The sequence below is a fragment of the Lynx canadensis genome, chromosome B4, assembly GCF_007474595.2.
Source record: "Lynx canadensis isolate LIC74 chromosome B4, mLynCan4.pri.v2, whole genome shotgun sequence".
In the NCBI taxonomy this organism is placed as follows: domain Eukaryota; kingdom Metazoa; phylum Chordata; class Mammalia; order Carnivora; family Felidae; genus Lynx; species Lynx canadensis.
The window spans coordinates 21,577,253-21,589,743 of record NC_044309.1 but is presented as its reverse complement, the minus strand read 5'-3'; the positions used below and the strand labels follow the sequence as shown (position 1 = coordinate 21,589,743).

At 42.9% G+C, this 12,491-nt stretch overlaps 1 protein-coding gene across 1 annotated transcript in view; it reads left to right on the top strand.

Annotated features, from left to right (window-relative positions):
• CB4H10orf67 (chromosome B4 C10orf67 homolog) overlaps positions 1 to 12,491 on the top strand; it is a 161,602-nt gene that overhangs the window by 53,921 nt on the left and 95,190 nt on the right. Inside the window, exon 5 of the mRNA XM_030322833.1 lies at positions 5,732 to 5,884. Within this exon, the coding sequence (XP_030178693.1) occupies positions 5,732 to 5,884 (153 nt within the window). The remainder of the gene's footprint in view (positions 1 to 5,731; positions 5,885 to 12,491) is intronic.

Genomic DNA, 12,491 nt, shown 5'->3' with positions numbered 1-12,491 from the left:
AACGGGAGAAGGAGAGAGATGGCCAAAGCGTGACCACCTTTCTTCTTCCAAGGTCATAACTGAGAGGAGGATATCACTGCCCATAAAAGGAAACCACATTCCCTGGGCTTCTCTTTTTCTTTTCACACACTGATCCTCACCGTTTAGCCTGTGATTAATTAGGTGTGTATCTGAGCCTTGGTGGGGAGGACACCCTCCTGCCACCTACGTGATGCTGTCCCCCTCGCCCCCCGGTACCACGTACTGCTCTGGGGGGTCCTGAGACCGCAGGTGCCCTGGAAGTTATGGCGTCCAGCTAGAAGGTGCATTATCGACATTTAGCTGCAAAGTGACTATGTATCCACTACTGGGACTTCATTTGCTAGTCTGTTTCTCACCCCTGGTTATATCCAGCTGTGTCGTTCGATACTGCTGGTCAAGAGGCTTTGCCCATGAGACCAAATGACATCATCAAATTATTCTAATAATACAAAGCCAACAGTTAATGCCAAGGATTTGAATATTAGGTCCTTCTCACTTTCAAAGGCTGAAGGAAAAATTAAAATACAAATATTAACTCTTCTTGCAAGACCAAAGGAATGGAAGCCCACAATAAAACTTTCTTGCCATCGTGAATTAAAAGTCCAAAGACGTGCTTCTGCCGTCCCCGTCCCATCACCTGCTTCGGAGCCAAGCTCTTGGTGGCACGGTGTGGTGTGGTCAGGAAATGGGTTACTTGAAGGGAGGGTTGAGCAAACACATCAATGCATCAGGCATCATGGGACCCAGCTTTCTCAGTGCCAGAGGGTTATGCGATGGAAAGGAGACAGGTTGTAATGACACCACGGTGTTGGGTTGGAATTGACGGTGTTGGTGAGAATTTAGGGTCTTTAGATGTAGATATTAGATTAGTGAGGATTCTCCAGAAACAACAGAACCAGTGTGTATAGAGAGGAAGCGAAGAAGCGAGAGGTTGATTTTAAGGAACTGGTGCACATGACTGTGGGGGCTCTGGAAAGCCTGAAATCTGCAAGGTGGGCTAGCAGGCCAGAGATTCGGGGAAGGGTTAGTGTTACAGTTCAGGTCCCAAAACAGTCTACTGACAGAATTCCCTCTTCCTCTGGGACCTCAGTCTTTCTCCAAAGACCCAAAGACCTTCAACTGATTGGACGAGGCCCACCCACATTATGAAGGGTAATCTGTTTTTCTCAGTCTGTCGATGTTAATGTTAATCTCACCTAAAAAACACTTTCACAGCAACATCTAGACTGGTGTTTGACCAGATCTCTGGGTACTAGGAAGAAAGCAAAACCCAAAACAAAAAATAAAATGCCCCAATTCCCGCCTAATCTTACCCATCAAGGTTCCTGTCCTCCCCACCTGTGGTCTCCCTTGGATGTGGCATTCTGTGCTGGGGGAGATGGTTTGAAACTGGCTTTCTTTTCTATTTTTCTTTCCCCTGTCCAGTGTTGTTGTTGTTATTTAAGAATTAAAAAAAAAAAAAAAAAAAAAAAGCAGTGGAACTTTCCCGAGAGTTTTTCTCAGAGGGGAGAAACACGAGACGGGAGACCAGATTGGAGGGGTGGTGAAGAAAAATAAAAGCGCCTTCCGCTTGTCTCCTCGTGAGCCCAGCTCATTCCATAAATGTTGGTCGAACATCAGAAACATTCCTGGAGATGAAGAGAAATGAATCCAATGTGTTTGGGCCTTACAATTATTTTATGAAATGTCAAAAGTGAAACTTTTTGTTCTTGCAAGGAACTGCGTGACCCTCCCTGCCCTGAAGTCCAGAGGGAACGAGCCCTTCCTAGAGGCAGGCTCCCTGCTGAGTTTGCACAGCATCTCAGCCCAGTTCCTGGGGGCAGATTTTAAATGAGCGTCCAGGGGTGGTTTGTGTCATGTTAGAGAGGAGACTACCTGGCCAGCTTTTCAGAAGCATCTTTATTTTGGTGTTTTTTATAAGTAAAATAGGGGCGCCTGGGTGTCTCAGTCTCTTAAACATCGGAGTTGGGCTCAGGTCATGATCTCACGGTTGGTGGGTTCAAGCCCCAAGTCGGGCTCTGTGCTGATAGCTTGGAGTCTAGAGCCTGCTTCAGATTCTGTGTCTCCCTCTCTCACTGCCCCTCCCCTACTTGCTCTCTGTCTCTCAAAAATAAATAAAAACATTAGAAAAAAAGTAAAAAAAAAAAAAAGTAAAAGAAACCCAGGGGCATCTGGGTGGCTTAGTTGGGCCGGCGTCTGACTTCTGCTCAGGTCATAATCTCACGGTCTGTGAGTTCGAGCCCCACGTTGGGCTCTGTGCTGACAGCTCAGAGCCTGGAACCTGCTTCAGATTCTGTATCTCCGTCTCTCTCTGTCCCTCCCCCGCTCGCACTCTGTCTCTCTCTCCCTCAAAAATAAACATTAAAAAAAATTTTTTTTTAGATACAAGTAAAATAAATCCAGCATATACTGAACATAAAAAGCAGTGAGCACATAAACAAATAATAAATGAAGTGACCCAAGCAGCACGTTGGTTGACAAGATACAGGAAGAACGCAGCAGTGGAGAGCAGGCGGGCAGGTGGGGTGCTAAGGCTTCCCAGAGGAGTGGCATCTGGGTTTGAATGACAAAACAGATAGAACGATACGAAATGCTAAGATGTAATACTTACAGGGAGCTGATCGTGTTGTGGACACTGTTCAAAATGGTTTACGCGCATTATTTTATTTAATTCTCGTGGCAGTTTAGGTATTGTTATTAACCCCATTTTATACATAATAAAACTGAGGCACAAGGCACAGGCACAAAGCTACTAAGTGACAGAGCTGGTCTGCCAACACAAGCTATCCTGTCCTCCACAATCAGCCTTGTTCTTTAAAGTCACTCAATTTAAAAAGCTGGTATTATTAGGGCACCTGGTGGCTTAGCTGATTGGGCGTCTGGCTTTGGTTCAGGTCATGATCTCACAGTTTGTGAGTTCGAGGCCCGTATTGGGCTCTCTGCTGTTAGCTTGGAGCCTGCTTTGGGTTCTCTTTCTCTCTCTCTCTCTCTCTCTCTCTCTGCCCCTCCCCGCTCTCAAAAATAAATAAAAAATAAAACATTTGTTTACCAAGCTGGTATTGTCATATTGATTGTTCTCTCTTCCCTCTTTTCCATTGTGCTGTATTACGCATATGCTGATTTTTACGTTAGCACTGTGTAGGTCATGTTAGCGTTCTGTTCCTAGCTTGACTCTTAATTCTATCATGATATATTATTCTCCTCAGGTGACTGGCATTCATTATATATTATAGAACAATTTTAGTTTGTAAATCTAACTCTGAAATATAATATTAAGTGTAGTAGCAGATACGATTAGGTTTTCCTGTATTTCCTGTTTGTGCATGTGCTCAAATATATTAGCAGTGAACAAATAACAAAAATAAAATAATTCTGTAATTCTCAAAAGGGTACCCATATGAACAATAGGATTTTACACATCAGGGTTGAAAATGAGATTTTTTTTTAATGTTTATTCATCTGAGAGAGAGAGAAAGAGAGACGGAGCTCAAGCAGGGGTGGGCAGAGAGAGAGACAAAATCTGAAGCAGGCTCCAGGCTCTGAGCTGTCAGCACAGAGCCCAACACGGGGCTTGAACCCACAAACTGTGATATCCTGACTTGAGCCAAAATAGACGCTCAACTGACTGAGCCACCCAGGCGCCCAGAAAATGAGATTTTTATATGCTAGAAATAAGAAACAGCATTCCTGGGGCTCCTGGGTGGCTCAGTCAGTTGAGCGTCCTACTTTGGCTCGGGTCATGATCTCGCTGTCTGTGAGTTCGAGCCCCGCGTCGGGCTCTGTGCTGACAGCTCGGAGCCTGGAGCCTGCTTCGGATTCTATGTCTCCCTCTCTCTCTGCCCCTCCCCTGCTCATGCTCTCTCTCTCTCTCTCTCTCTCTCTCTCTCTGTCAAAAATAAATAAACATTAAAAAAAATTAGAAAAAAAAGAAAAGCATTCCTTTTTTAAACATTTCCTCCCAGTTTGGTTTTGCGATACAGTTCTTACTGACTGTAAACAGAGAAGCCAGTCCCAACAGACTGTGGAAAAATGGCGCTTCTATTCAAATGGAAACAGTAAAGCTGATCAATAACACTGATGAATAAATTGATCAGTGGAGGTCCTAAAACTATTTTGAGTTCTCAGTAAAAGGGCGTATAATTAGAATCGAGGACTTTCAAAACACAAAGCATAAACAGTTAATATCATGTGAAGAAAATTCACTTTGAATGGTTATCAGAACATGCTGATTAAGGGGCACCCGGCTGGTTCAGTCGGTAGAGCATGTGACACTCGATCTCGGGGTTGTGAGTTCAAGCCCCACGTTGGTTGTAGAGACTACTTTTTCAGAAAAAGGAGTAAAACAGGCTGATCAATACAAAAATAAACCACTATGTTCATATATTGTCATAGTAAGACTTACAAAATAACAATATATAATCTTTCAGAGAGTATAGGAAGACAAACATCCTCATTCTCAAGGTGGAGGGTAAACTGAGCAATCTTTTAGAAAAGAAATTTATAAAATGAGTCAAGACCATCAATACCTTCATATGCTTTGGCCACGAATTCTACTTCTAAGGGTCTCTGTCAAGAAAAAAATAATTAGAAATGCAGACAGTGATGTATATATAAAGATTTGGTATCATGGAAAACTTAAAATATATATAGTATGATGAGTGTGTAAATTATGGCATTTCTGTGGAGCAGAATGTTATGGAACCATCAGTAACTACACTCATGTAAAATGTTAATGGTGTGGGAGATGCTCACGATATGAAGTCAAATGAATTAAAATAGGGGCAACACCATTTATGACGCATTGTATCAACTCGTATACAAATTCATTTCAAACCAATTCAAGAGTATATTTTTCATTTACTTTCTTTTTGATTAGGGTTATCAAAAAACAGCTTATGGGGCGCCTGAGTGGCTCAGGCGCTCGGTTGAGCGTCTGACTTCAGCTGGGGTCATAATCTACAGTTCGAGCCCCGCCTCAGGCTCTGTGCTGACCGCTTGGAGCCTGGAGCCTGCTTGGGATCCTCTGTCTCCCTCTCTCTCTCTCTCTTTCAAAATAAATAAACTTAAAAAAAAAAAAAACCCAGCTTATTCAATTTTTTTAAGAAAAGCAAAAACATGGCTGTTTTTTCATGCAGAGAAGTAAATGATATGCTAGAATTACATAATTTTATAATGCACATGGACCCTGAAGATGACTTTCTCATACCTAACGGTTCATCTTCCACAGCTTCCCACGGGAAAAAAAAAAAAATTCAATCGTAACGCATCTTCCTCTGCTCTGGTCTCAGTTTCCTGATTTTTCAAATGGAGCCTCGTCTGTCTAGATGCATGGTCTGCAAACCTCTTCTGTGGGCGAAAGAAAAGGAATGGTATTTCTCTCCACACCGCCACACCAAAGCACTGGGGGAATTAGTGACACCAGTGAAGTTTACGGCTCCTTTTTACATATTCAAATGTGCGCTACTTTCTTTCCAGGGGAAGATTGAAGTAGGACGTTCACACCACGATGTGAATTGACAATTGAAGTTTAGTGTTATTACTTGCGTGGCCAGTGCAGTTAGAGTACCGCATTATGCTTTGTGTTTCATAGGATGACGATGTGCTGTATTCTGTGGCACTTTAGCGTATCATTCGATATAAATATAGTTACTTACTGAAAATTGTGTGCAAGTGATAAAAAGAACTTACAAGATGCCGCTTTTCTCCCTAGCAATTCTTTGAGGTGGAGGAAGAGACTTTTGTGCAAGAATCAGCTACTATCAAAATGAGTAATTTGTTAAAAAGACTGAAGGAGAGAGAAGAAATGATTAAGGATTTAAGAGAAGAGCTATGTCAATATGAAGAGTCTAGATTTCAAAAACTTGTAAGTGTCAAAACAATGAATAATTAATTTTAATACCGGTAAATAAGGCTATAACTTTCCAAAAATTTGGGTTAAGAATAAAGGAAATACAGGTGGTATAGCTTGGGCATCTCTCCACAACACCAGCCAGTCCAAACTTTTCTCCTCAATGGCATATTCCAGAAAACCCATAATAGTTATAAATAGGAGCAATATAATTGTATTCAATTTTTATTCATAATGGAAATAAAATAACCTATCTCCCACTGCAAAAATTTTCCTCCCCTCGAAGAGCACGTCAATAGATTTTTGTTTTAATTTTGAAGACCCCGGCCCCGTTTTGCTGTTCTGATAGTTTGAAAGACACAAAGCAATCTCCCTGAGTCAGAGGCTTCCAGCAAGTCCCTTGGAACAAGAGAACTTCTGAGGAAAAATCTTGGGGAGGGTTTTCCCCCAGTTCTTCCCGTCACAAAGGGAGTCAGAGGCTGGTTTACTACTTAAACAGAGGACTGGTGGGAACAGATATGGAAAGAGAGAGAACAGAGAGGCTAAACTCCTGTCAAGGAGGAGAACTTTAAGGGCTCTGGAAAGTGTGGACACTGAGGGTGAGTTCACTGTCACCTCACTGTGAGCCAGTGGCTGTGGCCCAGCGGCAGTTCAGAGCCATAGAGGGGTTTTCGTTAATGGATTCTAAGAACAAGAAGCTGATTGTTTGAGTCGGAGAGGCTCGCAGAGAGGCCGGAGGAATAACAATCTTTTTGAATATCAACTGGCGGGCACCGCATGCCTCATCAGCGGTATCTTATCTTGTAGCTAAGTTTACAGCGGAGGAAGCAGAGATAGGGTGGCTAAGTTACTTCCCCCAGGCATATGGCTAGTAAACGGTGAAGATAGCATGTGAACCAAGGTCCAACTGAATCCAAAGCCCACAAAAGGAAGTGGGGCTCTGGGCTCTACAGTAATATGTCAAGGTTGTAATTTTCAAAATTAATTAGTATGTATATATAAAATAGACTCTTATCATAATGTTATTATAATGTACTAGTATATTAATACTTATGGATACATCCACCTGTAAATATCGACACACGCATATACATGCACAGAAAAAGTCTGAGAAGTTACGTACCAAAATGTGAACACTGGGAAGAAACACTTGCTCGTTGCTGGGCCCTTTAAGTGCAGTCTATAATTTACCTAAATCCCGCATTGGTATTCTTATTTAAAACGCCAAGTTTAGAAGAGATAAGGAATTGAACTTATATGATTCTAAAGGATTTCGTTTATTAATTGGTGAAGGCGTGTTTGCTTTGTATAATCTATTAGGATTCTTTATGTTCTAAAAAAAAACTGAGTATCTTGTAAGCAATGTATTGTGGAGTGTGATTAGCATAGATCTAATAAAAATGAATACTAATTCTTTTTACATCTTCTGATGGCTTTGGAGGAGGCATATCCGGTTCCTGCACTGACGTTAACCTTTTCCTGGGTCTAAATCTAGTCTTTTTAATTAATTTTTAATTAATTAACTTTTAATGTTTATTTATTTTTGAGAGAGCGAGAGAGACAGAGACAGAGCACGAACAGGGGAAGGGCAGAGAGAGAGAAAGAGAGAGAGAGAGAATCCAAGCAGTCTCCAGGCTCTGAGCTGTCAGCACAGAGCCCGATGCGGGGCTCAGACTCACAAACTGTGAGATCATGACCTGAGCCGAAGTCGGACGCTGAACCAACTGAGCCACCCAGGTGCCCCTAGTCTTACTTTTCGGAGATAATAATTTAAGAGAAAAGACTAAACAAACTGTAATAGTATCGGCTTTTAATCTTGCCTTGGTCAAAGTTATCCAGCATAGATTGGCAAGGTGATTTTGACCCATTCATTTCCCATTTGTGAAGTGCAAAGCGATACCCGCTTAGCTGAAAGAGAGTTACGAGAAGGATACCTGTTGCACTGACTGTGAATTGCTTTGAGCTCTTTGAAAAAAGGTGAGTATATACATTCCAGTTATCATTATGAGGAAATGCACTAGCCCTTATGACTGTCTGGTTTACATTTGGAGAAATGCACTGAACAGAACTCAGGACTTGTTGAAACCTTCCCAATTTGGTAATTGAGCTCCTTACACTAAGACATGAGGTGTATCTTGTAATGTTTACGCTCGTAAGTGTTCTCTACCTGTTAATTGGTCTCTCTGATGCCCTGGGGAAAGAAGGAAGATAAGAATAAGTGGTAGTGGCTTTGTGGGGACCAGGGAAATGGAAGGGTCCACCCTGCTCTTGTACAAGCAGGTGCTCCCTGGCTCAAGATGGCACCCGGAGGCCCCGGGTTATTCCACTGTAATTTGTCCCCAGGGAGACCACCTCACAACTTCTGTAAACACCCTAAGATCTGAGGAAGGTGAGATAGTCCTGATTAACTAGGTGTGTACGTTTCTCTCAGCTCCTTCCGACTCCAACAGAACCTGTGACCCCGGACTCCCACCTTGACCGAGGGCCACGTAGGGCAGTCAGTACTATGGTGTACATTTCAGAAACATGGATGTGAGTGCCACAAAACAGATCGTGATTTATATAAAATAAACCTATGGAGGGGCGCCTGGGTGGCGCAGTCGGTTAAGCGTCCGACTTCAGCCAGGTCACGATCTCGCGGTCCGTGAGTTCGAGCCCCGCGTCGGGCTCTGGGCTGATGGCTCGGAGCCTGGAGCCTGTTTCCGATTCTGTGTCTCCCTCTCTCTCTGCCCCTCCCCCGTTCATGCTCTGTCTCTCTCTGTCCCCAAAATAAATAAACGTTGAAAAAAAAAATTTAAAAAAATAAAATAAACCTATGGAGAATACCCCCACCTTTTTTTTTTTTTTTTTAATCCTCTAAGAATAAGATTTCCTAAAACTCCCTGCGGCTTCTAGAAGAGGTCCTTTTTCATTTGTAATTTCATCCTGTGCAACTGCTCCCTCTGGTGGCACCAAGAAGCTTACGACACGGAGCCCCTGAAATCTGATTTGGAAAAATGAGTTTGGAGAACCAATTGGGAAATTTCAAAGTAGCAATGGAGATCACTTGGAGGAAAAAAAAAAAAAAAAAAACTTGAAATAAGCAAGGCGAAAAAGCAGTATCTTTCCCTACTGCTGGTTTATTCCCACTAGCAGCCAAATCACATAAATAGCTTTGTAGTTAATACATATTCCGATTATCTCTCCAGAACTGTTTTTGAGGAAAACCTGATAAGAATGTGATCGCAGAGGGGAAAGTTTAATAAACAGCCGCCCTAAATCATACTTGTAACCAAATGGAAACCAGGCAAGAAAACTCTTCGACTTTCAGAAGCCTTCCTCTCTCCGATCGGAACTTCCTGGGTGTCGAGTATTCCTCAGAGCAACTTCATGCAAGGGCTGAGCCTCGTTTCCAGGTTTGTGCCCCGTGACTCATCTGCGTCCTGCGGCAGTTGTCACGTGGTCACGCTGTAGGCTGACAAATCCCCGTGAGGACGGCCGAAGGAGGCCAGCCCGAGTGCGTGTACCTGGACGCGTGTGTGTGCCTGCAAACACGCGTGCGTGTTGCGGTCGCTTTAATTAGTTGTCGTTTTGAGAAGGCTTCATTTTTTTCTCACCTTAGCACGGATGAGCTGTGCCACCATCGCCCTCGCACCGCCCACAAGCGCACATGACTGCTTGTTGCTGACGGCGCTGAAACAGAGCTGTCATTCAAGAGCCACAGCTCTGCAGGGCTGCACTGCCCCAGTGCGCCACTTTCCTGGTTGTCACTCACTGGGAGAGCACCTGCTCTTCTCCATGACTGTCATGCAGCACGGGCACGCATCAGCACAGCACAACACGCCCCAGCAGCAAATTGAGATGTCCAAGTATTATACGCGGAGCCTGCAGAATTGAGACACGAATACGGCAGAAGGAAAACTGCTGAGAGGCACATGCAGGGCTCTGAACAGAACTCCTCAGACTTTATTGTGCGTAGGGATCACCCGCAGCTCCTGTTAAGATCCAGATTCTGACAGTAGGTCTGGGCTGGGTCCTGAGAGTCTGTTTCCCATACGCTGCCGGGCGATGCTGAGGTTCCCGGTCTGTGGACCAGACGTGGAGTAGCAAGGCTCTGTGGTGTGCCAGCCCTCAGACATGATTCTTGCAAGATCTGCTTAGGATTCTGAAACCTGGGAACAGTGATCCCATTCCGCACATCTTGTGAGTGTTCACCAGAGAAAAATAGTGCATGAGCCATGGCCTGAAGTCCTAATTTTCACGTGATAGAAAAACTTTACATCGGTGAGTTCCGTTATCAGTTTAAAATTCCAGAGTGATCATGGATCGCACACAGTCTCTCCTCAGCTATAACGCAGTTTTAAATAGCGACACCTAGTTAACCACCTTTTAATGATCTCCATCCTTTTCAACCTTGGTTTATTAAATGCAGTTTATTTTAAAGAAGTCTTGTGGTTTAAATAAGCCAGAGCTAGTGGTGTGGGCAGATGGTAGAAGGAACCCCACCACAAAATCTGCCACTCAGAGTGTAACAGATGACCGTAGCAGCCCAGAACTATCCCTTTGTTCATTTTGCTAATGAGTGTCCTCATTGCTGTGGCAGTCTGAATAGTTAATTACGTGCAGTTCCTGCAGCTGACAGATGGTGGGGACAGAGCTACAGATTAACCTCACAAGAACGAGGGGCTGTAGATGGACATGAAGGGGAAAACCAGTTGAATGTGTTTTCCTTGCTTCCTGCTTTTATGTGACAATTTTAGAAAACACATCTAAGTATTAGCCGCCACCCCTTATAAATACTGTGTGTGATTAGTTCAAATAGTTCTTGTATAGTTTATGCTAATGGGTGCTCATGTAATCCACTGTGGGTATTCTTATCCTGCCAGTTAGGAAACCTTTGCTTAACCCTTTGAAGACAAATATTGTTTGTTTGTTTGTTTGTTTGTTTGTTTGTTTGTTTAAAAAGCTCTTTTAGTCTATAAGTACATTCTGTGATGGCTTCAAGTTGAACGTGTGGGACTAGAAATTAATTTATTAAGGAAACAGTGTTGTTTGTTAACTATTAGATTTGTTAGCTTTCCTTAGTTAAAGAATGATTTGGGCTCAAATGATTTAAATAAAATGGTGATTCGAAATCATAAAGATCTGTATTGGGTTTAGTGCAAAATTTAACATTGTGTTAAAAATTAACTCTCACGGAACTAACTTCCTTAGTAGGTGGCTTGTTATTTTTTAAGGGTTTATTAAATGCACTGTAAAAATCACAGCCACTTATTTTTCTTTTGAGCCATTATGGCCACAGAGAAAAACATTTTAATAATTGACTTTCAGGTATCTGTGAAGTTAAAGAAAAATACAATTCCAAAAGGAAAGCAGTATACTGGGAGTATGCTCTTTTTGAGGAAAGGTTTTATTTTGGTGTGTTAGCAATCACGGCATGCCTGCAGAAAGAACAGGTTATCATTCATCTGAAGATGAAAGTTCAAAAGTATTTCTGTCCTCTAGATGAATTTTGAAGGGAGGCAGATAGAACCTTCTATCTCTTGTAGCATAATAATATAACGACTTTTAAGCATCCTCCTTAAGATCTTGAGATTGCATAGTCATTTAATATTTTCCCACCATGAAATATAAAGTTCTCCACCAGCTTCCCCAATCCATTACATCTTAATTTTTAAAAAAATGCGTGGCAGTAAAATCTAGACAGCCATAAGCGAGCATATTCAGATGTGTTTCAAAAGCTTTGAAGCGGACAAGAAGAAGAAGAAGAAAGGAAGAGTAGCTTCCCAATAAGCTTCTATTGCGTAAGAAAAAGCCTCTCCCATAACGGACAAGGCGAGATTTAAACAAAAGACGCACATAATAAAAATGTAAATGAGTTTGCTTTACTAAAACTATAACTTTAAAGTCTTTTGTTGTAAGTTATCCTGAAACCTTCTTACAAGGTAATCACTGTTTGCATAGAGATTTAAACCGAAGTCTTCAATAGCATTCAACGCCTGCACAGCCCCAGTGTGACAGGCATGCAAAGCCATGTTAATGTTCAGAATGTGAATTGCCTCTGGGTGGTTCCTCCACGAGGCAGAAAACCAACTGTGTGGATATCCGTGTGCCTGATGGACTCCATGCGGCTCCCGGCCTGAAAACGTCACCACTTTGACATGTGATGTGCTCCTCATGACACTGGCGACGCTGACACCGGGAAATGCCACAAAGGCAACAAGCCCCCCCTCCTTCGCCGTGCACTTTGCTACCCCCTGGCGCTGCCCGTCCCGGTCTCCCCAGTCTGCCTAGTTACAGGCGGACAGCACTTCAGACACACACAGAGGGAAGGGTGTGGGTGGGGGGGCCCCAGCTGCCTCCCCGGACACAGCCTCCGTAATGAATTGACCTGAATGATGAGGGCACACAAACAGTATGATATGCATTATTCCTGTCAATAAAATGTCCCCATGGGCTGTGGTCTTTGTACGGAATGTACCACAGCCTTTCTTCCAGCGCGCTCTATTTAATCTCCTTCCTTTTTACTATTCATATTATAAGTGTGTAATAGAATTCAGAAAATTATATGATAGCTCTTCTGTATCTGTATTGTCTCGTGTTGCATATTTAAATCTTTGGCTCTGTGCTTAGAAGTACGGGA